The sequence below is a fragment of the Protopterus annectens genome, chromosome 1.part0, assembly GCF_019279795.1.
Source record: "Protopterus annectens isolate FY-2018-M chromosome 1.part0, PAN1.0, whole genome shotgun sequence".
Classification (NCBI taxonomy): domain Eukaryota; kingdom Metazoa; phylum Chordata; order Ceratodontiformes; family Protopteridae; genus Protopterus; species Protopterus annectens.
In genome coordinates, this window is record NC_056725.1 from 507,580,939 (window position 1) to 507,605,899 (window position 24,961).

Here is a 24,961-nt window from a genome sequence, read left to right on the forward strand (position 1 = left end):
TAAAGGGATCTGCAAAATTACATAGCCGCATCCAGGCTTGGCATCTAAGAGCCACACCTGTACCTGCGGCCCTACTCGCTCCATCAGCAGCATATGATATCAGCCGCATGGAGGAGTTTGCAATGGAGTTAAGGGTTCCTAGCTGCGAAGCAATTTTTCCTGAGCCCCTGCAGCTGTAGGATCCTGCACAACTTCACCTAGCTCCTTAAGGATATCCCTTTGGAGTCTGGTGAAGTGACATAGGTAGTTCAGCGAACGCATAGCAAAGGTCGCTGAAGAAAACATCCACTTACCATATCTATCCATGGTCCTAGAGTCCTTATTAGGAGGATGGACAGGTACGGAAGGATCTGCAAGTTCCTTCTTGGTGGCAGCCGCCACCACCATGGCATCAGCGGGGACACCTTTTATAAGGAATTGCTTGTCCGACGGGGCAGTAATAAATTTAGAAGGCCTCCTAGGGACTGGCTCTACAGAGTCAGGAGCAGCCCACGCCTTTCGAGCAATAACCTGCATAAGGGGTCGAAGGCGGAGACACCCAGGAGGTGGAGGGCCGAGATCCAAACGCCTCCAGGTATACTGACTCATCCTCAGAGGGATTATTGGTGGGCCAGTTTCCCCTCTGTCTAAGGAGTTCTAGGATGTCTGAGAAGGAGACATCCTCAGAGGGGGATCTTGGGGATCCCTCTGACTCATCTAAGTCAGTATCTGAAGTGATAGACTCGGGGGAGTCTACGTGTTTCCTCTTACATGTCCTCTTGCGCGGAGGATCTCCCGACAAATCAGGAGAATCCTCGGAAGAGGGGGATATTCCCAGTGGGGAAACCTGAGGCGGAGGATCTCTGGGTCCTGGAGCAAGAGAAGTGGCAGAGATGTCAACAGGCACCATAGAGGGAGGAGCTAAGGAAACAGACTGCTGGCTGAGACCAGTGGCCAGCACACTCTTCATCACCTCGAAGGCTCCCCTCCCAGGAAGGTCCGAGAGAACCCGCTCCGAAGAACTAGGAACTCCAGGACCCACCGAAAAGGAAGGCTCCGAGGCAGATGTCGGAGCCGAGCTAACCAAGGCCGAGGCTCCAAGGAGAAGAGAGGGTTCGGACAAGGGTCCGATGCCACTCACCCCCTCGGAGGAGACCAGGGAAGCCCGGCCACCGAATCCCTCTAAGGAAGGTCTTGAAGAGGAGATAAGAGTAGAGGCTGAAGGAGCAGAAGGGGGTATCTGTCCCTCAGCCATAGCAGAAACCATTCCCGAAGACTCCAACTCCAAACTCTGGGGTAGAGTCGAAGGAGGAACTGCAATGGGGTGTGGACTAATAGTAGTCTGCTGAGACGGACTATGTAGCATTTGGGCCAGTGCCTGTGACTTTAGTAATCTACTGACCACTCTCTCCAAATCATGGTCAGAAAGCCTGGATGACCTTGAAGATCGGCTCCGATGGCTCCGCTCCGAGAGGAGAGGCGAGGCCGGAGCCGAAAGTATCGGCTCCAAGGAAGGGGACCTAGACCTCTTCCTCGAAGGAACCATCGGAGCCGATGAAACCACAGAAACTGTCGGAGCCGACAACTTATCGGCACCGACAGGTAGCTTCGATGCATCGGCTCCAGCCGGAGCCGATACAGCCATAAAAGTAAGGGTGTCAGAGCCGATCAGAGCCGACACCGATGCCTGGGCCACATGGTGGTCGGAACCGATCGGAGCCGACACCGAAGTGGTCGAACCAGATTCGGCACTGATAGCCATCGGTGCCGAAGGTTTAGGTAACCCAGAATCGGCTCCAGCCGGAGCCGATCTCAACTCTGAATGAGTCGGAGCCGAGGCCACAGGCTTGGACACAGAAGCCTGGGCCTTGGAAGACTTAGAAGTCTTAGATGGGGCCGACTTAGCTGGAGAGCTCTCCGGCTTAAGAAGGCCCCTCAAAATCAATTTATTTCTTCTTTCCTGCAGGACTCTCTGGCTAAAAGAATGACATATAGCACAGGAGTCCTGCAGGTGAAGAGGCCCCAGGCAGTAAAGGCAAGAAGTGTGACCGTCTGTCAGAGACATCTTCTGACAGCACGAGTCACACTTCTTAAAGCCTGAGACCCTTTCCTTAGACATGGTGAATAAAACACACACACAACACCAGTCCAAGAAATTAAATTAAATATATCAAAAGGTATCAATAACAGACACACACACACACCCTAACAGGGGGGGGATGGGATGGGTGAAAGTTTGACTGAAAGTTATGAGGAGACAGGGAAATTTTTTGTCAGAAAGGGACTAAAACTAAGTTAAAACTAATAATTTTAAGGTTTTTTGAAGAAAGGGGCTAAAATAGTAAAGTAACAATTCACTTACCAAGAGCTGGTAAAAGGAGGACCTCATCAGTGAAGCGGCAAATGAGATCTGGGTACTTACCGCCTTGCATCATGGGATATGGGGCTGCCTCGAGCTGGTAAAAGTGACTCTCGAGCTTAGCAAGTGCCGAGTCGGAGCCGAGGATCGGCTCCGAACCCATCAAGCAAGAATGAAGGCGAGATTGACAACTTAACATTCTCTCATTTCAGGCACCACGGCCAAACCTGTCAACATTGGGAATATTGGTACTGCCACTGACATAAAATTAAACTTCAAAGTGACTACTGAGGTTGCTGTATCCAAGGTCAGGCACTGTGCCGAGGAAGACTTTGGCACCAAGAACGCAAATGCTGACACAGTGAACACACCAAGGACATTGCTGCTGGTTCTGGTAGCAAGCCATCCACACAAATGACTTTCTTGAGCCTAGTGGCTCTTGAGACTGATGATGTCGATGCCAAGGGCACTGATGACAATGGAGCAGAAACTATTAATATTGAGAGCAGTACAGTAGCCACAATTGACTCCAATACTCACTGTGCCAGAACTGGGCCCTGGGTAGGAGCATGAGAGGTGGAAGGGAAGGGAACTTCTCTTGCAACCCTAAAGACAGAAGGGGAGAAGAGGACATCAAACTCCAGCTGGACCTTGACTAAGGCCTTCATCATTCTATCCCAAACCATTTAAAAGTACAACACTGTACAGTTCTAATGCAGCACACTGAAGAGCTAACAAAGGTCTAGATTCAAAGTATTTGGAACATTTCCATTCAGAGGAGAAGCCGCTTCACTTCTCAGGGCTAGGTCAATCAAAAATGAAACTTCCAGTTGAGAAATCACACAGCAAAAGTACTAACAGGTACCTGAGTTGAGAAGATCTGATAAGAGTAGTTCCTTTTCTTGGGACCTTACAGGAGAAAGGTCGTGTTTTTCCCTATGCCCACTGTCTTCTGTTTTTTACTTTTCTTTTCTCTTTTTTCTTTCCTCTCGTCTGGTATCTGCATGTAAAAGTCCTTTCACTATTCACTATTTATCCTTCCTTTCTTCCAAGGGCATGGATCCAAGATCTTTGCATATGTCACAGTCTATAGACAAATAATCCACCACTATGTACACGACATACAGGTTTGTGAGTGTCCTGAAGAGGGGAATATCACGGTCGTACTTTGTATAACAATTAAACCTGGACGCCTTGTCCTTTTCTATAATAAAGCAGTAAGCACAACACTGATGACAGCAAAGCTAAGCACTTGTCCAATATTCCAATACAAACACAACCACAATTCAACTATCCAATATAAATATACAAATTTAAAGTCCTTATCTGACACTAACTGTAACTGATGAATAATGGCGACAGCAGCCTGTATAAAACTGTAAACGAGTAACCCTTGATTGTACCTGTTATATCACTTGACAAAAGAAATGACAAGAAATACTTATTAAATGCAATTAGTGAATATCTGAGGATAACAAAGATAAAGAAAGGGAAAATGGTCTAATGAAAATCAATGGTTTACAGTGTGAGTGGGGGTCAGAAAAATATACTGAAAAAATATTTAAGCTAACGAGAAGAAAAATGTCTAAAATTATAGTGATAGTGTAGAAATCACTGTTCAAATGCACAGTCACTTGAGCAGTACAGGATCTGTCAGATGCTTAAGTGGCAAACAAGATCTGAAGGCAGAGGGAAGACGGTTACATTATGGAAATATAGAAGAAGCTTCAGCTTAAAAAGAGATTCCAAAGGATGCTAAAAATCAGACTTCCTGTGGCTGCCAGTTCTGCTGCTGCAGTTTACGAACTGGATCATGTAAGATCCCAGACGCTATCCACTGCAGAGGGTCTTCAAAGTCACTCAAGTCAATTCTGCATTCATTTTGATCAGTTATATTTTACTAACACAAACACAAAATGTATATCAGTTGAATTTTGGCAGAATTATCATATACTGCAAAATTCAACATTAAGTACAAATGCAAAATATTGCATGATGTCGCAAACATTGAGATCCTTTACCTTTGGGACTTGACAAGCACAGAAAACTTTCCCAGAGTCAAGCTGGCTCAGAAGCATCACTGCTGTATTTGGTAACTGATTGCACAGCTGATTTACCACTTTCATAAGAATCTAAATAAACAAGAAAACAAAGTCAGTTTGGCAGGCAGAGGGAAGACAGGGTTCAGCTACACCTGTGCATATGTGCCTTTGTGATACCATCCAAGTGTTTTAACTCTTCTACATCCACATCCCAGCACCAAATCACGCTGTTAGCAGGTTCAGTCTTGCAGCACAAGTACTTTTGTCTCACTCATGCTTTCAGATCTTGAAAGGCAGACCTCATCACACACAGCACTTTCATTTTAGCAGCTTAACTATTACATGGAATTTGCCCTATTCAGTGCCACGATTAAGCATTTACATGTGTGAAAATAACCTGAACAGGTAAGACAAAAAGCTTTTTTATTTTGATTCTGAGCTCAGACAATTGCTGTCTAAAGCCTGCTGGCAGTTAAGAATGTGATTTATTGTTAACTATCAGCAGTTGTTAATGAGTTATGTTAATTCAGATGAGGGTTATGACAAAATGCATTTCAAAAGAAAAGTTCTATTATTGAGTAACAGTTTAAGGGAGCAAGGAGGTTTTTGCATTTTCCTGTGCAAGATTGCAAATCTCTCTGCTAAGCTACATAACACCCTTGTTTCAGTCATCTGTACCTCATGTTAACATCTACTTATCCAAGTGACAGAAAATTTCTCAAAATAATGTAGTTATGCTCCATAACTGTATATATTACCCAATGTACTCCAAAAAGCTATGCACTACTTTCTGAATACTCATTTAAAACACTTGTTTGACAACCAATATTTCTTGCTTGAATTTTTGCCATATAGATATACACAAACACACACACACACACACACACACACACACACACACATATATATATAGATATATACACACACACACACATATATACACAAAGGAAACTGAACAAGAGGATGATTACATGCTAGCTACATTATGTACTTACCCACTGCCTTTTCAGAATACTTTTTTCAACTGACTGCTGTGTTAGCTATGGGTCTAGAAAATAACCTAATTAGGTAGCAATTTTCATGGACTTTAAATTCAAAATAGAAATGTGGCACTGTATAGAAAAAGTTATGAGAAGTTGTTTACTTTATAAATATCACAAAAAGGAGCAGTGTCTAACTAGTGCCAGGTGACAATGGTTACATTCTGCAGCAGTTACACTCAGAACATCTTATGACAATGGCACAGAGGGTTAAGGTTGTGAGCTGTAATTCCTGTGTTGCATGGTTTGATTCCCTGAACTCTCATTTGCCTACTGTGTGACCTTGAATAAGTCACTTAACCTGACATTACTTCTGACATGTCCCTCAAAATGGACTGTGTGTCTATTGGGCCTACCTGTTTAACAAACGAGTCAATCCATCCATCTACAACCCTTTTTTTCCATTTTTGCACATGGGGTCAGTGTATGAGAGTATTATTATTATTATTATTACTAAAATGTTAATATGTATGGGCAAAACCACCAACTTCACTTCAGTTCCACCATGCCAGACGGTCAAAGAAGCAGAATGCTAATACATGATTTGTTATGTTTAATAAAGAAGTTAAAACAATTATAGTACACCAGCATTATAAAGATTTCATATATACCCCCAAAGTGTGAGGCCTGCAAATAAAGCCCACCTGTATAACTCATTCATAACTTCCAGAGAAAAGAAGCACAGAAGAAAAAAAAAAAACAGCACAATCTCAAAAATCTACTGTTATGGTGTGCCCCTCAGTTAACTATATCACATTATGGTAATTTCAATGGGTCATTGAATGTAGCTTATCAGGTTATCCTTCACGTCTCCTTTATTAGGTTTATAGGTTCATAGGTAAGTACTAGGCTATTGGCCCTAGGGCCCATATAAGCCTAGCCAAACGCTACCCTGGCTTTTGCCACCCAAGAAAATTATTTTCCTATGCCCCTGTCAAGCAGAGCCACAGAAGTGATCTCCGGGGTGAATTTCCTATCTCCCATCCAGTCATCAAGATTTTTCTTGAAGAGTGCTAATAAGGAGCTTTGTTTGATATAGACTGACAGTTTGTTCCACAGTATGGGAAGTCTCTGGGACAGGAATCTATCCCTCCAGCATGTTCTGTTTATTGTGGTGACAAGATTTAGGTCCCTAGCTCGGAGGGATTGGGATTTCTTTAAGTGGAGCATTTCCAACAGCTCTGGGTTTGACACAGCTTTGTATGTTAGGCAGAGAGAGCCTCTGAGTAGGTGATATGCGACGGACTAAAGCTGGAGTTTTCTGAGATGGTCTGGGTAGGGCTTCTGTTTGAGGCCGGTAATCCTCTTTGTGAGGTATTTCTGCGGCCTTTCCGGTTGCTGTAGATGTCTTGTGAGGTACATACCAAAAGGGGCACTGTACTCTATAATGGGTCTAATGAGCAGAGGGGAACACAATGACCTCTTTTTTCCTGGATGAGAAACCTTTTGTGATGAGGTGTGTCACGTAGAAGGATTTCCTGACTACTCTGGGTGATGTGATTATTCAAAGGAGAGACTACTGTCCACCTGTGTCCCAAGCTCTCTTATCACACTTTTGGTGTTAAGTAGACTACCGCCTATGTGGTAGTTCATGGGTACAGAGTTTTTACCAAAAGGGATGACAATGCACTTTTTGGCATTGAGCTTGAGGCCATGGCTTTGACACCAGGCATCTGTCTCAGTGAAGCCCTTTTGCTGGATGTCCACATCGTTGGGAGCTTTGATTATGGCTCCTAGTTTGCAGTCATCTGTGAACTTTGTTAGCCAAAGAACTTCTGCATTAGCCTGTACTTCAGAGAAGTAGATACCAAACAGGAGAGGACCTAGGACTGAACCCTGTGGTACTTAACTTGTCACTGGTCTGACGTTGGATTTAGAGTCTGCTACTTTCACAGTGTGGGTTCTGTCAGTGAGCCAGTTAGCAACCCATCTTGTGACAATAGGGATTGATACCTAGTTTAGTGAGTTTATCTATAATTCCAGAGGGGTAGATAATGTCGAAAGACTTGGCGAGATCTAGATAGGCTGTGTGAACCACCTCACCCTCATCTATGGCTTTGGTGACCGCTTCAAACAAGTCTATCTGGTTTAGGAGACATGATCTGCCTTTTACAAACCCAAACTGGGTAGGGTCCAGAGTTTGGAGATTACCAATGTCATTGTTTATAAGTTCCATGATGATACTTTCCATAGCCTTGCAGACCAGGCTCATCAGGCTAATGGGGAGGTAATTCCCGGGGTCCGTGTAGTCCCCCTTTGTGGAGTGGGATAACCGTTGCTGTGCGCCATTCAGTGGGCACAAAGCCTGAGGTGAGGCTATGATTGAACATGGTACTTAGGTGGGGTGCCAGTTCATTCTGTAGTTCATGTAGAACTGGGATGTTGTCAGGTCCCATGGATGCTGTGTTCTTGGCTTTGGAGAGTGTTTTTTTTACCTGTGCAGCCGTGATTACAGGAACTTTGCATTCTTCCGGTATAGAGATGGGCCCTTTAGAGGGTGTGAGATGGGTAAAGTTAGCACTTAACCTATCTACCAGGACGTTGGCAATATCAGTTGGTTCTGTATATTTAGTGCCATTGTGCTGTAACTCAGAGCAGATCTGAGTGTTGCCAGTGAGATTCTTGACATGTGGTTGTCTTTAGAATCAGTGGCGATTTTGTTTTCGTAACTAGCTTTGGAGGATTTTATGAGGGATCTCAGCTTCTTACTGAGGCTGACCAAGGAGTTCCTCCAATCATGGGATTTTACTCTTTTTTGCAACAGTTTTTTTCTTCTGTTGTAGAGTTTGTTTATGGCAGGGGACCACCAGATTGGCTTCCTTTTTTTTGGATGATAGCATCTTGGTTCTGTTAGGGATTGCACGATCCATGCACTTGTGTAAGTGTTTATAAAGTGCATTTGTGTAGGATTCAGCAGTCGTACCTCTACTGTCCATCAGCATGGGTGTCATGAAGTTTGCCACTTCTGTCTTAAGAAGCGTGAAGTTAGCTTTGGAGAAATGTTTTACGGGTTTCCCTAGTGGGGGTGGGTGTCTAGGGTGATTAGCTTGTGGTCGGATCTGACCAACGAGGAACTGACCTCTAGGGTGGAACACTGGTTGCCCATATTGGCAATGACCAGGTCTAGGATATTGCTGCCCGTGGTGGGGGTGTGGATAAGTTGATCCAAGGCGTTGGAATTTATGAATTCCAGAAAACGTTGAGCACAAGAGTTGGTACATGTGTAGTTTTCCCAGTTAATGCTGGGGTAGTTGAAATCACACATTATTAGGGTGTTAAGTTGTACCCTAACATTTTCCAGTGCATCAAGAAATGAAGAGTGGGAATCCTGGGGCATGGTGGGGGATCTGTTGCAACCTACACTTTGGACTGCGGTTTTGCCCAGAGTTAGTTGCACTTGGATAATCTCAGATGCATTATGCTGAGCAACTAGCCTGGAGGTGTAGATATCCTTAATGAATATGGACATGCCTCTGCCTTTAGTGTTTCGGTCTAGGTTAGGTGGCCGAAAGGTGTGGTATGAATTATAGCCTGGTAATACAGGGGTGCTCTCTGGAGCCTTGAACCAGGCATCTGTCACTGCACAGATGTCAATGTTCTCCATTTTAAGGAGTGCCTCGAGTGACTGCATTTTGAGGTTTAAACTTCTAGCATTAAGTAGCATTACCCTCAGATTCAGTATTTAATTAACAGGAAATGACGATTCTTTGTTTGAAAAAGTTTGGCATTGCCAAACGAAAGCGCTTACGTGGATTGTATTTTTGCATTTATTTATACTTTTACTTTGGGCATTATCTTTTATCTTATACTTGGAAGTAATAAATCTGTTCTCAGCCAGTTCATATTACTTTGTTTTTCATTTTATTGGTTTACCAGTGCTCTCATTGTCTTGGCGTGTTTTTGAGCTGCATGGATTTGGCTGAGACGGTGACTGAAACTACACAGGAGAATATGTTTGGTAACTTAATGCTACTCATTCAGAAGTTAACGGACAGGCTAGATCGATTAGAGCAACGCAGCTTGTCTCAATGTTCCAACCTTTCCCTTCATTCCAATCCCTTTATAGACATTAATGGATCGAATAATGGTGAACGGAACACCAGGATTTCTACAACATCTACAACTGAAGCGAGTGGAACAGACTCTAATGCAACAGAACAACCTAACAGAATTTTCGAAACTATTTTGCCAAGGAATGAAGATTTTTCTTCTTGGCTAAATAACACAGGGTTTGACCCAAAAACAAACCCAAATTCAGGTATGTCTAAGTCTTATCAAGAAAAATTGACTGATTAGATCATGTTTTATTAAAGATAAAAAAGTTACAAATGGACAACAACTATTTTTCTGAATGCATAAAGAATAATATAGTTCCCAAAGGCTTACGCGTTTGGCGTTTTCCAACTGGCCTTGTAGCAGATTCACCACTACATTTTGACCTGATTAAACTTTTTGATAAATTTGGTGTGGATTACATGAATTTGGTTATCAACAACAACAAAAAAACAATAGAAACTTTATCAAGGAAAGCAAATGCACTAGATGCAACAGTAAAAATGACTCAGCCTTTACTATTAATGACTTTGACTACCTACGTATTTTCAAATCAATAGATGAAAAAATGAAAGCAATTAAAGAGAGGAAACTCAAAAAATTGGACAGAGATGTGAATGCCTATGCGAAAGGTATGGCATACCCCCCCACCCCCTATTTCGCAGCAGTGGGACTTTAAAACAACAAACACTGACAAAAGGAATGAGATAAACACAAATCTTAACATGAGTATGGGAGACATCGAAACAAACGATTTTTTAGAAGCAAGTGCGTTTCCCCCTCTTCGGAGGTCGGAACGGTTACAACAATGCCAATACACAGCCCAACAACAGAATCAACCAAGAGGTTGGGGGCCTTCGTACCAACCTCACACACAAGGAACTTTTTCCAGGGGGAGGAACAACTACAACAGGGGCCAGTGGAGAGGCTACAAATGATTGTGCCAATACCACCAAGTTGTCCTAACATTTATACTAACAAAACTAATGACTTTAAAGTGTACAATTATTCTGATTACGAATTTGACAACTGTATATGTGAACTGCTATCAGGAGGGCTTACATTTATACCTAATAGGAAGATGAGTGTTGTGGATTCTATTATAGATCTAAAAGTTTCCGTACGAAAATTAAACTTAAGCTTACTATTTCAAAACACAGAACAAATATTTAGACCATTTTTTTTCTAGTGGCTCCTTTAGCTGTTTAAAACTTTCATTTAAAGGCTCACTGCTGCTTTTCAGCTGTGAGTAACATTTCTGCTGTTTGTTTCCCACTCTCCCTCCCTGTTGGTATAGTGTTTTTATAGTTGGTGGCTTTGCAGTTGCCCGCCCCTAGTGTAAATTTGATCTGGGACCCTCCTCCCAGTCTAGTGTCATTACCTCATTCTACCCAGTACAGGGAGAGCATTTGAGAAGGCCAGTCAGCTTAGTTTCTTTCCTTTCTCTCTTTCCAAAAAAAAAAAATTATCTGCTTTTACTGTATTTGTGTTTTTTCCTACTTTATTTTGCTTTTGCGTCATCTTAAAAGTACTCAATTGTATTTATTACTGCTTGGTGTAATTCAATGTAAGCCTTTTAGTTTAAGCACCTGGGCTTCAGACCAGTTTTACATTAGGAAGGTTTGTGGTCTGCACTGTAGTGGCAGAACAGGTAGCTTACATCCTTCTAAGTTGGGAACTGCTGATTGAGGGCTCAGTGTCTGTTATTCTAAAAGTGTATTAATTCTGGTTTAAGCACTTGGGCTTGAGGCCAGTTATTTTACATTAAGAGGGTTCGTGTTCTGCACTCTTGTGGGAGGAGAGGCTGGACTCTGTCCTTCTGAGCTGGGAATTTCTGGTTAAAGGCTTGTAGTGCCTGCATATTTGAACTGCTTCTTACTGAAATTGGTACACCTCGTTTGCTGTAGCATAGACTAGATCCAGGCCTGCTGAATCTAGCTTTGTTTGTATAACTTGAGCACTAATCCAGGCATTCTTTAAAGTATTCAGTTGTATTTATTACTGCTGGTAGTAACTTGATTAAAGTGTAGCTATCATTTCTAAGTCTTTTGGATTAAGCACTTGGGCTTCAGACCAGTTGTTTTACATTAGGAAGGTTTGTGGCCTGCACTGTGGTGACAGGACAGGTAGCTTACATCCTTCTAAGTTGGGAACTGCTGATTGAGAGCTCAGTGTCTGTTATTCTAAAAGTGTATTAGTTCTGGTTTAAGCACTTGGGCTTCAGGCCAGTTATTTTACATTAAGAAGGATTGCGGTCTGCACTCTTGTGGGAGGAGAGGCTGGACTCTGCCCTTCTGAGCAGGGAATTTCTGGTTAGAGGCTTATAGTGCCTGCATATTCTAACTGTTTCTTACTGAAATTGGTACACCTTGTTTGCTGTAGCATAGACTAGATCCAGGCCTGCTGAATCTAGCTTTATTTGTATGCTTGTTGTTTGTTTATTTCCCTGAAACGCTAATTCCACCTAAAACGCGGCCTTTTAGCACTTCTGTGGATCCCTAGTGATATCTGCATTGCTTACTGTACTTATTTCCTTGTTTCACTTGAAAGAAAGTTACTGTTTGTCGTTTTTGCATTTAAGTTACCAGTAGCACATTGCATTTAAGTTACCTGGCACTTGCTCACTAAAGCAATTATACAAGTCAGCTCTAAAAAATTAAAAGCACTACACCCTCACAAACTCCCCTTGAGTACCTTGTTCCCCATTGGCCCTTTTTTCAATTATAAAGGAATTCCCAATACTATTCTAGCATGTCCAAAGGTCAGTTGTCAATCTCCTCTCTGGTCCAGTTGGTGAATCTGGGAATCTTGAGGCAATGTTACAACTGCCTCATGTACACAGACAACCCTCTCCTCCTCCCAACAAATTCCAACACATGTGAGAGATGCAACCATATAGCCAAACTGGAGGCTAAGCTCTCTCAACTCAGTACTGGCGTAACCAGTCAGGAGGAGAAGGAAACCACACTCACTACAATTCCAGTCTCACATAGACCTACCACGACAACAAACCAAACACATAAACACACAAAAACATACTCGGAGGCTCTAAATAAAAATCTGCCTAAGCAGCAGAGACCTCCAAAGCAGACACCCAAGCAACCGCTACCCCAAAACAAAACACGTGCAACACATAGCTCACAAAGCCAGTGTGCCGAACAGTCACAGCCCTTAAGGCTAAACAACACACCTGATACACTTGTAATAGATGACTCTATCGTCAGGCACACTGACGTCCCGCTCACCAGGCTGAACAAGGAGAAGGTCACGGTGAGCTGCCTGTCGGGCGCTAGGATCCGCCACATAACACAAGCACTCAGGTCACTCCAAGGCAAGTACAAATATGACTCAGTCATTGTCCATGCTGGTGTGAATGACCTGAGACGTACCTCCCTGGACTACATGAAAAGAGACATAGAGGAGCTCTCTGAGCATGTAGCCCAGGCCGGTATGACCCTGACCTTGAGTAGCATCTTACCCTCACCAAGAATGATGCCACAATATGAAGACAAGATGATCAATTTCAAAATTGGCTTAAGTGTTGGTGTCATTCAAAGGGGATCCAATGCCTGTCAGCCTGGGATGACATGCTCGACAAGCCACGATGCTTCGCTAGGGACAGCTTGCACCTGTCACCCTGGGCTTTCGGATATTGGCAAAGGCTCTTGCTACCCCCATAGTGCCTTTTTAGGCAAGGCTCAAAAGACAAACCCACCTCCATAGGTATCACAAGGGATAAGAAACTAAGAGTAATGCTACTCAATGCCAGAAGTCTAAACCTCAAGATGCACGCACTCGAAACTCTCCTTAGCATGGAGAACATCGATATCTGTGCAGTAACAGAAACCTGGTTCAAGGCTCCCGAGAGCACCCCAGCACTACCAGGTTATACCTCATACCATGCTTTTCGCCCCAAAACTTGGACCGAACCACAAAAGGAGGGGGAGTATCAATATTCGTCAAAGATACCCACACCTCCAGGTTGGTGGCACAGCAGGAAGCATCAGAGACAATCCATGTGCAACTAACTGTGGGTAAAACTGCCTTCCAGTTTATAGCCTGCTACAGACCACCCTCCCAAACACAGGAACCCCACTTGGCCTTCCTGAGAATACTGGAAAATATGAAGGTCTCTCCAAACACCATTATATTGGGCGACTTCAACTACCCAAACATAGACTGGGAGCATTACTCTAGCTCCAACACCCTAGCCCAAAGGTTCCTAGAATTTATAAACTCAAATGCTATGGAACAACTTGTTACCACTCCCACAAGAGGGGAAAACATACTGGACCTGATCATCACCAACATGGGGACACTATGCTCCAGACCAGAAGTGTATCCCTCACTGGTAAGATCAGACCATAAACTAATCTCACTGGATATTCACATCCCGACCCCACCCCCTGCCCAGAAAACCACAGTGAAAAACTTCTCTAAAGCAAATTTTACACGCCTCAAAACCGAGGCGAAATCCTTCAAAGCCCCCAGGCCTGTGGAAAATACGGCCCAGACCGCAGAATCCTTTATAAACGCATTCTATGAACACCTTCAGGAATGCATGGATCATGCAATCCCAAATAAAACCAAGACCCAATCCTCCAAAGGCAGACGTCCTGTCTGGTGGACCCCAGCCATAAACAAACTATACAATAGAAGGAGGAAGCTACTACATGATAGAGCAAAATCCCAAAAAGGGAAGGCATCTCTGATCAGTATTAGCAAAAAACTATGGGCACTCATAAAATCGTCTAAGGCCAGCTTCGAGAGAAAAATTGCACAGGACACTAAGGATAATCACAAGGCTTTCTTTAGTTATGTTAGGAACCTGGGTGGGAATTCCCAGATATGCTCAGAATTAGTCCAAAATGACAAAAAATACACAGAGCCTACAGACATTGCCAACATCCTAGCTGACAGGTTCAGTGCAAACTTCTCCCCCCTCTCCCCACCAAAAGGGCAAATATCTATCCCAACAGAGTGCTGCCCCTGACATCTCAGATGCTCAGGTAAGAGCCGCCCTCTCCAAAGCAAAAAACACAGCATCAATGGGACCAGATGGTGTCCCAGGCTGCGTCCTACATGAACTCCAAGAAGAGCTAAACCCAAACATAAAACTACTGTTCAATCTTAGCCTTACTACAGGATATGTACCCAAAGAGTGGCGTACAGCAACAGTGGTCCCTCTCCACAAAGGTGATGCCTCAACGGATCCTGGAAACTATCGCCCCATAAGCCTGACTAGCTTGGTCTGCAAAGCTATGGAAAGGATCATCATGGACCTCATAAATAAAGATATTGGGGACCTACAGACACTGGATCCTACCCAGTTTGGCTTTGTTAAGGGCAGATCCTGCCTCTTAAACCTGGTCAATTTCTTTGAAACAGTCACCAAGGCCATTGACGAGGGGAAGGTGGTCCACGCAGCCTACCTGGACCTCGCAAAAGCCTTCGATACAATACCCCACTCGGGCATTATAGATAAGCTCACCAGCTTAAATATAAACCCCTATGTCACTAGATGGGTTGCAAACTGGCTCAAGGACAGAACCCACATGGTTAGAATTGCTGGAGCCATGTCAGACTCCAAACCAGTTACAAGTGGCATCCCACAAGGCTCAGTCCTGGGACCTCTCTTGTTCAGTATATATTTCTCGGCTTTACAGGCCAACACAGAAGGACTGTGGCTGACCAAGTTCGCAGATGACTGCAAACTGGGCGCCATAATCAACTCTCCAGCCGACACAAGCATCCTCCAAAAGGGCCTCATAGAAACAGACAACTGGTGCCAGAGCCATGGCCTCAAGCTAAACGCCAAAAAGTGTATAGTCATCCCCTTTGGCAAAAACAAAGTGCCCACAAATTACCACATAGGTGGTAATCCATTAAGTACAGAAGAAATCATTAGGGACCTGGGGACCCAAGTTGATAGCAATCTCTCATTTGACAACCACGTGGCCAAAGTGGTTAGAAAAACATTTTATATAGCCCACCTAATCATGAACGGATTAGAACTCCAGCTCTATTCAGTCGCTTACCGCTTGCTCAGAGGTGACCTTTGCCTAACATACAAGGCCATGTCAAACCCAGATTTGATGAATATGCTTCACCTCAAAAAATCTAGATCCGTCAGAGCCACAAGGGCGGGAGACTTAAACCTCGACACGGCTATTAATAGGACGTGCTGGAGGGATAGATTCATCACCCAAAGACTCCCTATGCTGTGGAATAAAATCCCGGTATATGTGAGGCAGAGCACCTCGCTGGCCTTGTTCAAGAGAAATCTTGACCAATGGATGGGAGATCGCAGATATACCCCAGGGATTACCTCAGTGTCACTGCTCAACAGAGGCACAGCAAAATAATGGGTATAGTTCCCCATACTAAAGGGGTGGCGTAAGCCACAAAACTATGGGCTAGGCTTGTAAATGCCCTCGGGCAGATAGCCTAGTATGAACCTATGAACCTATGAACATCTAGATCAGGGGAGGTCATCGTACCTCTTTACTCATCCCTCATCAGGCCCATAATTGAGTACAATGCCCCTTTTGGGATGTACCTTACCAGACACCTGCAGCAACTGGAAAGACCCCAAAAGTACCTCACCAAGAGGATCAAAGGGCTCAAACAGATGCCATATGCTGCCCGGTTAAAGAAACTCCAGCTCTACTCAGTGGCATACTGCCTGCTCAGAGGCGATCTGTGCCTGACGTATAAAGCCATGTCCAACCCGGAATTAATGGACATGCTGCACCTCAGAAAATCCAAATCCCATCGAGCTACTCGCTCGAAAGACTTGAACCTCAGCACTGAAATAAATAGGACATGCTGGAGGGACAGATTCATAACCCAGAGGCTCCCTTCACTCTGGAATAAAATCCCAGTCCAGGTTAGGCAGAGTCCCACATTGACTCTCTTCAAGAGGAATCTTGATGAGTGGATGGGAGATCGTAGGTTTACCCCGGCTATCACTTCTGTGTCACTGTTAGACAGAGGCACAGTATACTAACCTCAAAAAAAGGCATAGCAAAATTAATTTAAAATGGGTGGCGAAAGCCAAACACACTCTGGCTAGGCTTATAAATGCCCTAGGGCAGATAGCCTAGTATGAACCTATGAACCTATGTTTCCAGTTCATACAACCCACCACTTCACCCTACTTTGGAAATTTTTGAAAAGATCTGAGAGTTAGATTTGAGCACTTGATTCTTCAGGAACCAACAATAAAAAATACAATTTAAATAAAATTGAGTAGGAATTTAAACATGTTAATGGAAACTAAGAACATCAGACTCATTAAACCAGATAAGGGTGGTGGTATGACTATATTTAATATGAACGACCACAACTTAAAATGGAAAATATATTGAATAGCAATACATATACTAAGAGCTCTATTAATTAATTAAATGGAGCATACAGACATATAAGGGATATTTTATATGACTTATTTATTGATGGAGACATCGATATTGAGGAGTTTAATTTTATGAATGCTAGTTACCCCAGGACACCAACTATTTTTGGAGTCCCAAAAGTACACAAGGACCTTAACATACCCCCTTTTAGACCGATTGTAGATACACAGGGCTATATTACTAATCCGATTGCAAAATTTATTTACAATAAATTGAAATCATTTATTCAGGCTGAGCAGCATCTATGTAAAGACTCCTGGGAATTTCTGTCTACAATTGGGACCACGTGTTATGGTGATGATATTTTTTTAACTACTGATGTTAAGGACTTGTATTCTGTTATACCCCATCAGTTGGGGATGGATTGGGTGAACACATACCTATTAAAAAATGGACTAACTCAGGAGAACATTAATTTATATGATCAACTTTTTGATATAATTTTAAATAATAATTTCATATTATTTAATAATAATTTATATTTACAAAAAGAAGGTGTAGCTATGGGGTCTCCATGTGGAGGCCTCTATGCTAATGTAGTAATGTGTGTATGGGAAGAAAAATATATTTTTAATTCATCATTTTTTAGCTCATGTAAAGTTTACTTGCGGTTTTTAGATGCTATATTTATTTTGTGGAATGGTGAGGAAAGAAGGATAGATGAATTTTTAAATTATATAAATGAAACTACTTCATTTTTGAGATTTACAGCAGTGAAAAACAAAAATACTATAGCTTATTTGGATGCACTTCTACAAAAAGATTATAATAATCAAAAATATAAATCAAAAATATTTCGAAAAGAAACATACAGTAATAGTTTTTTACATTATGATAGTTGCCATCCCTATACACAAAAGAAAACTGTTTGTTCGAGCAGCAAGAATGGTTAGCAATAGGGATGACTTCATATCTGAATGTCTTTTTTTAAGTGATATGTTTAAATGTAGAGGGTATCCAGAAAAACTGATAGAAAATGCCATGAATGAAATAATAATTAAACGTGATAATTGTCATTTTAGGCCTTTAATAAACCATACAGAAACTAATGCAATGAATTCAACATCAAGGAATGTGGTTTCAGATGAATTGCTCAGTCTGACAACATCTGAAACAAATTTGAATACCAGGTTTCTTGAAAACCTTTCTAATATTGAGACAAATAGTAAAGGAAATGTTGATGTGAAAGGGTTTACTAAGAGTTTCATTACTACCTTCAACACTGACAGTTACCTTATTTGTGAGATTCTTATGAAAAACTGGCAATTGTTAACTGCCGATTTGTCATTACATTACCATTTTGATTATACTCCGTCTATAGTATACAAAAGAGGAAAAAATTAAAAAAAATATTTAGAAACATCACAAACAATCAAATATGGGAATATGTACAAATGCGGCATGTGTAAATATTGCTGTTATGTGTTCGAAACTACGTTAGTAAAAGTCAATGGAATGAATATTAGAATAAAGGGCAAATTCAACTGCAATAGTGAAAAAAATGTATATTGTGCTATATGTTCTGTTTGCCAAAACTTTTATGTAGGAAAAACTGAAAGGAAACTGAAAGACCGAATGGGAGAACATATTCGAGCCATACGCGACGGCATTGAAACTAATGCCTTAGCAAAACATGTTAATATACATAAATCCCATTCTTTCAAATTCATTGTTTTGGATTTTTTGAATCTGGATACTAGGGGAGGAGCGTGGCAATCATTATTAGAAAAAATAGAATTACAATGGCAAATCAAATTGAATGCATATAATTGGCCAGATTTAAACAGTGCCACCTCCATTGCTAGTATCCTAAGATTAAAAACTTTAGAAAGATAATTTATTTTTATTCCCATACTTTTTCACCTTCGTTTGACACACTATATGTTCCTTGTATAAATTATCAATTCATACATTTAGTATTTATACATATTTATTATTTACTCACAGTATATAATCAATAATGAAGTTTTAGGGTTACATTATTAGTCACCCTAATCAGTATATGCATTTAATTACATTTTTATTGATTTTATTGACTTATATAATTAATGTAGAAGTTAATGTATAGAATTAGTATTATGCACATTGCACTTTAACTTATGTACATTTACTATTTCATCCAGTTAACTAACTGGCTTTTAACACTAATTGACATATATACTTTTTCATACACCTAGACTATTAAAGGTACACTTTCTTACAGTTATTTTTCACACTTTATATTTATTCATTTATATTTATTTTATTACATATGTGAAAATATATGTTTGATTGACTTGATCATACACAATATATAAATACGTTATATATATATATATATAATTTTTTATATATTCATATTTTACGGTTCTTCTGTTGCAATTGTATTTCTTTCTACGTATTACATTTTGCCTTACTGCACATATGAGTTTCCGCTCCCTTTAAGGTTGCTTACTAGCTTATTTTTATAGGATTTGCATCTAACATATTGATGGTTTTACATAACTGAGAATGCATGGTGCACTCTTTACGCATATCGCTATTTAACAGCTGCTCGAATTTTGACTATATCTTGAAATATAATAGAAAAAACTTTTTTCTATCTTTATTTACAAACATTGTGATATTTGTTACAAAGTTTGAAGACAAGATAAAATACAAGGGTCTGTAACATATGTCTTTAACTATCAAACCACACAAAACAGTGTGGCTTGAGTAGTATTTTTAGTGTTGCATTTTGCATCGATCCATTACGGTTATTTTTTACTTGTTATTTATGAACTGTTTCTGTTTCATTTTAAAAGGTTGGGCATACTTTGTATGCGGCTCTGAAGATTTATACATGATTACACACTTTTTTTTAAACATAAAAAATTGCATCGTGTTCCTTAAATATTTTATAGGAAGCAACAATGTATTACATCATTGTAACTTCAGTATTTAGTTAACAGGAAATGACGATTCTTTGTTTGAAAAAGTTTGGCACAGCCAAACAAAAGCGCTTACGTGGATTGTATTTTTGCATTTGTTTATACTTTTACTTTGGGCATTACCTTTTATCTTATACTTGGAAGTAATAAATCTATTCTCAGCTAGTTCGGATTACTTTGTTTTTCGTTTTATTACCCTCAGATTTTGCTTGCTTGTACCTGTTATGGTGGTGAATTTGTCATTTGAACCTTGCCTAAAAAAGGCACTATAGGGGTGGCAAGAGCCTTAGCCAGTATCCGGAATCCCAAGGGCAACAGGTGCAGGCCATCTCTGGCAAAGCATTGTGGTTTGTCGATCATGTCATCCCAGGCAGACAGATACTGGATCCCCTTAGAATGACACCAGAAGCTTAGAAATTGTTGAAGTCAATCATTTTGTCCTTGTACTGTGATATCATTCTGGGTGATGGCAGGATGCTACTCAGGGCTAAGGTCATACCTGCCTGGGCTACAAGATCAGACAGCTCCTCCATGTCCCTTTTCATGTAGTCCAGGGAGGTACGTCTCAGGTCATTCACACCAACATGGACAATGACAGAGTCATATTTGTACTTGTTGTGGAGTGACCTGAGAGTGTGTTATGTGACGGATCCTGGCACCTGACAGGCAGCTGACAGTAACTTTCTCCTTGTTTAGCCTGGTGAGTGGAACATCAGTGTGCTTGACTATAGAGTCACCTATGACTAGAGTGTTGGGTAGTTTGTTAAGCCTTATGAGCTGTGGTTGAGTGGCACACTGAGTTTGTGGGCTGTGTGTCATTTGGGTTGTGTTGAGGGTGGAGGTTGCTTGCATTTCTGCTTTGGAGGTCCCTGTTGCCTGGGTAGATTTTTATTGAGAGCGAAATGTAGGTGTGTGTTTTGTGTTTCTATGTGTGCGTTTTGGTGGTGTAGGTTTTAAGGGACTATGTGATGATTTTGGTGTGGTGCAAGTGTTTACCTTCTCCTCTTGACTGTCTAGTCCAGTGTTGGATGAAGAGAGCTTTGTTTCCAGTTTGGCTATATAAGTGCATCTCTCACAGGTTGTAGTGTTGGGTGGTAGGAGGAGAGGGTTGTCTGTGTACATGAGGCAATTGCTGCACTGCCCCAAAATGCCCAGATTCATCAGGTAGACAGGAGAAAACACCGGGAGCTGACCCTTAGACATGCCTGGATAGGTGCTTATTTATTAAGTACTAAAAACTGTTTTCCTCTAGACAAGTGAGGAAAGTTGAGTGCTGTATTAATTTGTAGCTTATTCAGTGCTTACAATGAGTTCTGAACAAGTGCTGAGCTCAAAGAAACAGATTCGAGTGCTGAAACTAGAAAACTGGCTAGTTCTAAGAAACAAAATTAAGATAGAAGGCTTCCCTCCAACACAGAAAGGCTTTGGGGCTCAGTAGCTTACAAACAGTCCTGGATACAGCAAATCTGTATCTGGACTAGACGACTTACAGGAAAAGCAGGAAACACGCTTAGAATTTTTTTTTTTTGTAAAGTGGAAAGGGGAAAGGTGGAGCAGAAACTACCTGGGTTGGCATTCTCAAATGTTCTCCCTGGATTAGGTAGAATGAGGTAATGACACTAGACTGGGGGAATGTCCAAGATTAAATTTAAATGTATGGGCAGGCAACTGCAAAGTCACCAAGTATAAAAACAGGATACCAATAGGGAGGGAGGGTGGGAAACAAAAATCAGAACAAACCCAAACAGATGCTTAACAATTGTAGAAAAGTTCTAGTCAATACCTCACACACAGTGAAACTAGCTAGAAAAGTATATGCAGACAATAAAAGTGCTATAAATAACTCGTAAAAATAAGCAAAAAAAAACAGGATACTTAATGTTATACAACACAGATTAGTTGGCTCAGAGCCCTTCCTCAGATTAGCTCAGTGTGAAATAGCAGAAACACTCAAGTTAACTTCTTAAGTAACAAAGTTGAAACCTGAAACAACTTTATAAAAAAAGCTTGAAAGAACCAATGAGGTGCTTACTCCAAGCCGTAGTCCAGGTAACCCCAATGAGCCAATGACCATAAACAATTCACTCTCATTGAAATGCTATACTGGCTTTGGCTTAACTACGATGGCCTAGAACATGTGCTCAGACACACAGCCTCTTCTAACAAACAACTAGGCCCAAAACACAAGCTTGAATATGGACAATGCTTCATTACCCACACTACTTAGGTAGAAAAAAAACTGCAGAGATGTTTAAACAGATAAAGGATCAAGGAGACTCTAGAGAATGCTTTTAACTGCAAACAAGTTATATGATGCACTCCTTAGCAGGAAATCAGAACAAACAAACAAACCCAACCAGATGCTTAATAATTGTAGAACATTTCTAGTTAATACCTCACACACAGTGAAACTAGCTAGAAAAGTAAATGCAGACAATAAAAGTGCTATAAATAACTTGTAAAAATAAGCAACAAAACAGGATACTTAATATTATATATCACTGATTAGTTGGCTCAGAGGCCTTCCTCCAATTAGCTCAGTGCCAGACTAGAGTCAAGCGCAACAAGGTCTTCTTTCCCCGCTGATTCTGCCAAGCCTGTTCCCTTGGCTGTGGTTTTGCTAGATAGTAGGTAGGGACAGTGGGAATCTCATTCATCCATTCATGCGTATCACTAATTAGATGACGAGGCATTTGGCTACCTTAAGAGAGTCATACTGATGAAATAACAAGGAGGAGAGATATTTCACTCACAGAGAAGACTCTGGGAGAGAATAGCCATTTGGTTGGTTATCATCCTCTAAATCACTGAATCCCATGATCTGTCTAAACTTACTGATGACCACCTACAAGGTTGCATGTCTTCAGCTAGACACAGTGGTGTCCCTGGTATCTGTTGGGTGTGAAAATAAAGGTGATGTTAGCAATGAGAATCTCTCTCTGTAAAAGTAACTGAATTATTGCAACCCTCCTCCTCATATACTTAAACTATAGAGCCCCACTATCAGAGGTAATGGAATTCAGGGTGAGGATGAATATGCACTTTATGCTGCTTCTGTGACTTAGGCTACAGCTGGATTCCTCTTTCAGCTGATCTGATAGAAATGCATTAAAGAAATAAGCTCTTCTAGGAAAACCAAAAATCCTAAGAAGATTCCAACTGGTGTTGAACTAAATTCTTCTTAAATTTTCCCTCTGCGCTCCCAACATACAATTTGATGAGGTCTCAACTTGCCTAGCTTGACTCACTGGTAACTCAATGTAACAAAAACATTTAAAGTGTTTTTTTTTCCAGGATGCGTGCTCCCCTACACCTCCCAGACTCTCACCCCACAAACTTATGTATACCAACTCTGCTGTCGAGCAAATCAGGGAAAAGGGAAAGCCCACAAAGAATATCACTGCACACTTAGAAACTGGATCAGCTGTAATTTCCTAAGGAAACCAGTGATCAGGGAGTTCAGCACTGAGGAAATGAGCTCAACCCCAAGTAAACCACATTCATTTTATACTTGAAGTTTATGAAAACCACTTCTTAATGATTATAACTTCAGTGTAAAATGTAGTTACAATGTAAACTTTTTCTAGCTCTCTCATAGTAGTCATTCATCACGAAATCCTGAACAACACTCAATGAATATCTTCTAGGTGTTTTAGCTTATTACACAGAACACAAAAGAGACTACCCAATACATGAAGTTGTAGAGGGACCACTGATTGTTCAAAGGATTGAAAATTCATCTTGCTGCCATGACACAGAAACCTCTAATATTAATCTGAGTGAGGATAACAGTGGTGACAGTTAATGTTTGGGTGGGGTCTCTTCATCATACTAGCATTTACTTATAAAGGTGGAGGGAGGTTAGTTGTCTAGGGTTAGAACTGATGCTAAATTCTTAGCTACACTATTTTGCTCATCTCATACCAAGAGGGATTCTTATCTACCCACACTCAACTTTCTCTTCACACACTGACGTTTTCTGTAGTGTCAAAAATGCACCGCACATCTGAAATCTGACAATTTAAGTGGGTCAATTAAATTGTATCCCTGACTGTTAATCTGTTGAGATGTATACATTTTTCTCAAAACCTATTCAGCTATCTCAACACCCTTCAAAAAATACCATGTGACAGCACGCATAAAAGTTAAAGGCAGGATTAAATTGTATCACTTTTAAAATTAGAACACACATCTGATCTTTTGTAATAATGTCCACAAAACATAATCTGCAGTTTTTTATTTACTATGTGCATAAACTGAAAAGTATTAAACACAGATTGAATCCTGTCACTAGACTGATAATTTGATTGTTTGTAGGAAACGACTTTTCAGTGAAGAAAGCTTTGTAGCAGGACTATTAAATAACTTTACCACAACTATTAAACTGAAGCTTCAACTGTACCAATAATGTTGTGTGTTAGGTAAGCATAATCTTGGATGTGCTTTGTCCTTCATAGGTGATCAAGTAGGCCCCCTTTGTTGCGCCAAAGCTGCTAAGAGGATGTTTTTTGTTAGTAACTTATGCTCAAAACAAGGTGCAAAATGATGGAACAAGAAAACTGGTTTTGGTTTCAATGTAGCTTTGTCTGATGCTGTTAGAAAAGTCTCATCTAATAGGGTGCCATCTAGAGTCCATAAGTCACTTACCTCCAGTATCATTTTATGAGAAATGAAGTCTAGTCCGAGCCCCTAAGCAGCTGACATTTAAAGACAAAATTAAGGGATGAAAATGCAGAAGCAGTGAGAAAACAACAAAAAAAGTGCAGCAAATAAAATGAAACCTTGCACAATCTGCATGAGTTCAGCATTTGTCTTGTCCAAGACCCATTATGTTTCATCACAGGAAAGAAAACATTCCAGTCTGGAAACTGCATACAGAATGCAAGTAAACCCAACTGATACCATCTACTCTTACAGTGATCTTATCTAAAAGCAGTATTGCCTATTTGTTAATTACGTCTGACTTGGTTATCTGTATGTGCTAGATGTTAGGAGGTTACACTAGCCTAACTAGAACAAATGCCAGAAAAAGTCAATAGCTGACAAATGTATCAGTAATGCAGTGGTGCAAGCAGACTTCAGAAAGGCATGTGAAAGCTTGTGGCCTGGAAGACTGGAAAGGAAGAGGCTAAAGTGAGGAATGTAGCAAAGTTGGGTGAAA

General features: G+C 41.1%; 1 protein-coding gene across 2 annotated transcripts in view; it reads right to left on the bottom strand.

Moving 5' to 3' along the window:
* The window catches only part of AARS2 (alanyl-tRNA synthetase 2, mitochondrial), a 1,016,815-nt gene that overhangs the window by 36,673 nt on the left and 955,181 nt on the right, over window positions 1-24,961 (bottom strand). For both annotated transcript variants that reach the window (XM_044060935.1, XM_044060942.1), the window contains one exon: window positions 4,360-4,470. In XM_044060935.1, coding sequence (XP_043916870.1) covers window positions 4,360-4,470 — 111 coding nt within the window. The remainder of the gene's footprint in view (window positions 1-4,359; window positions 4,471-24,961) is intronic.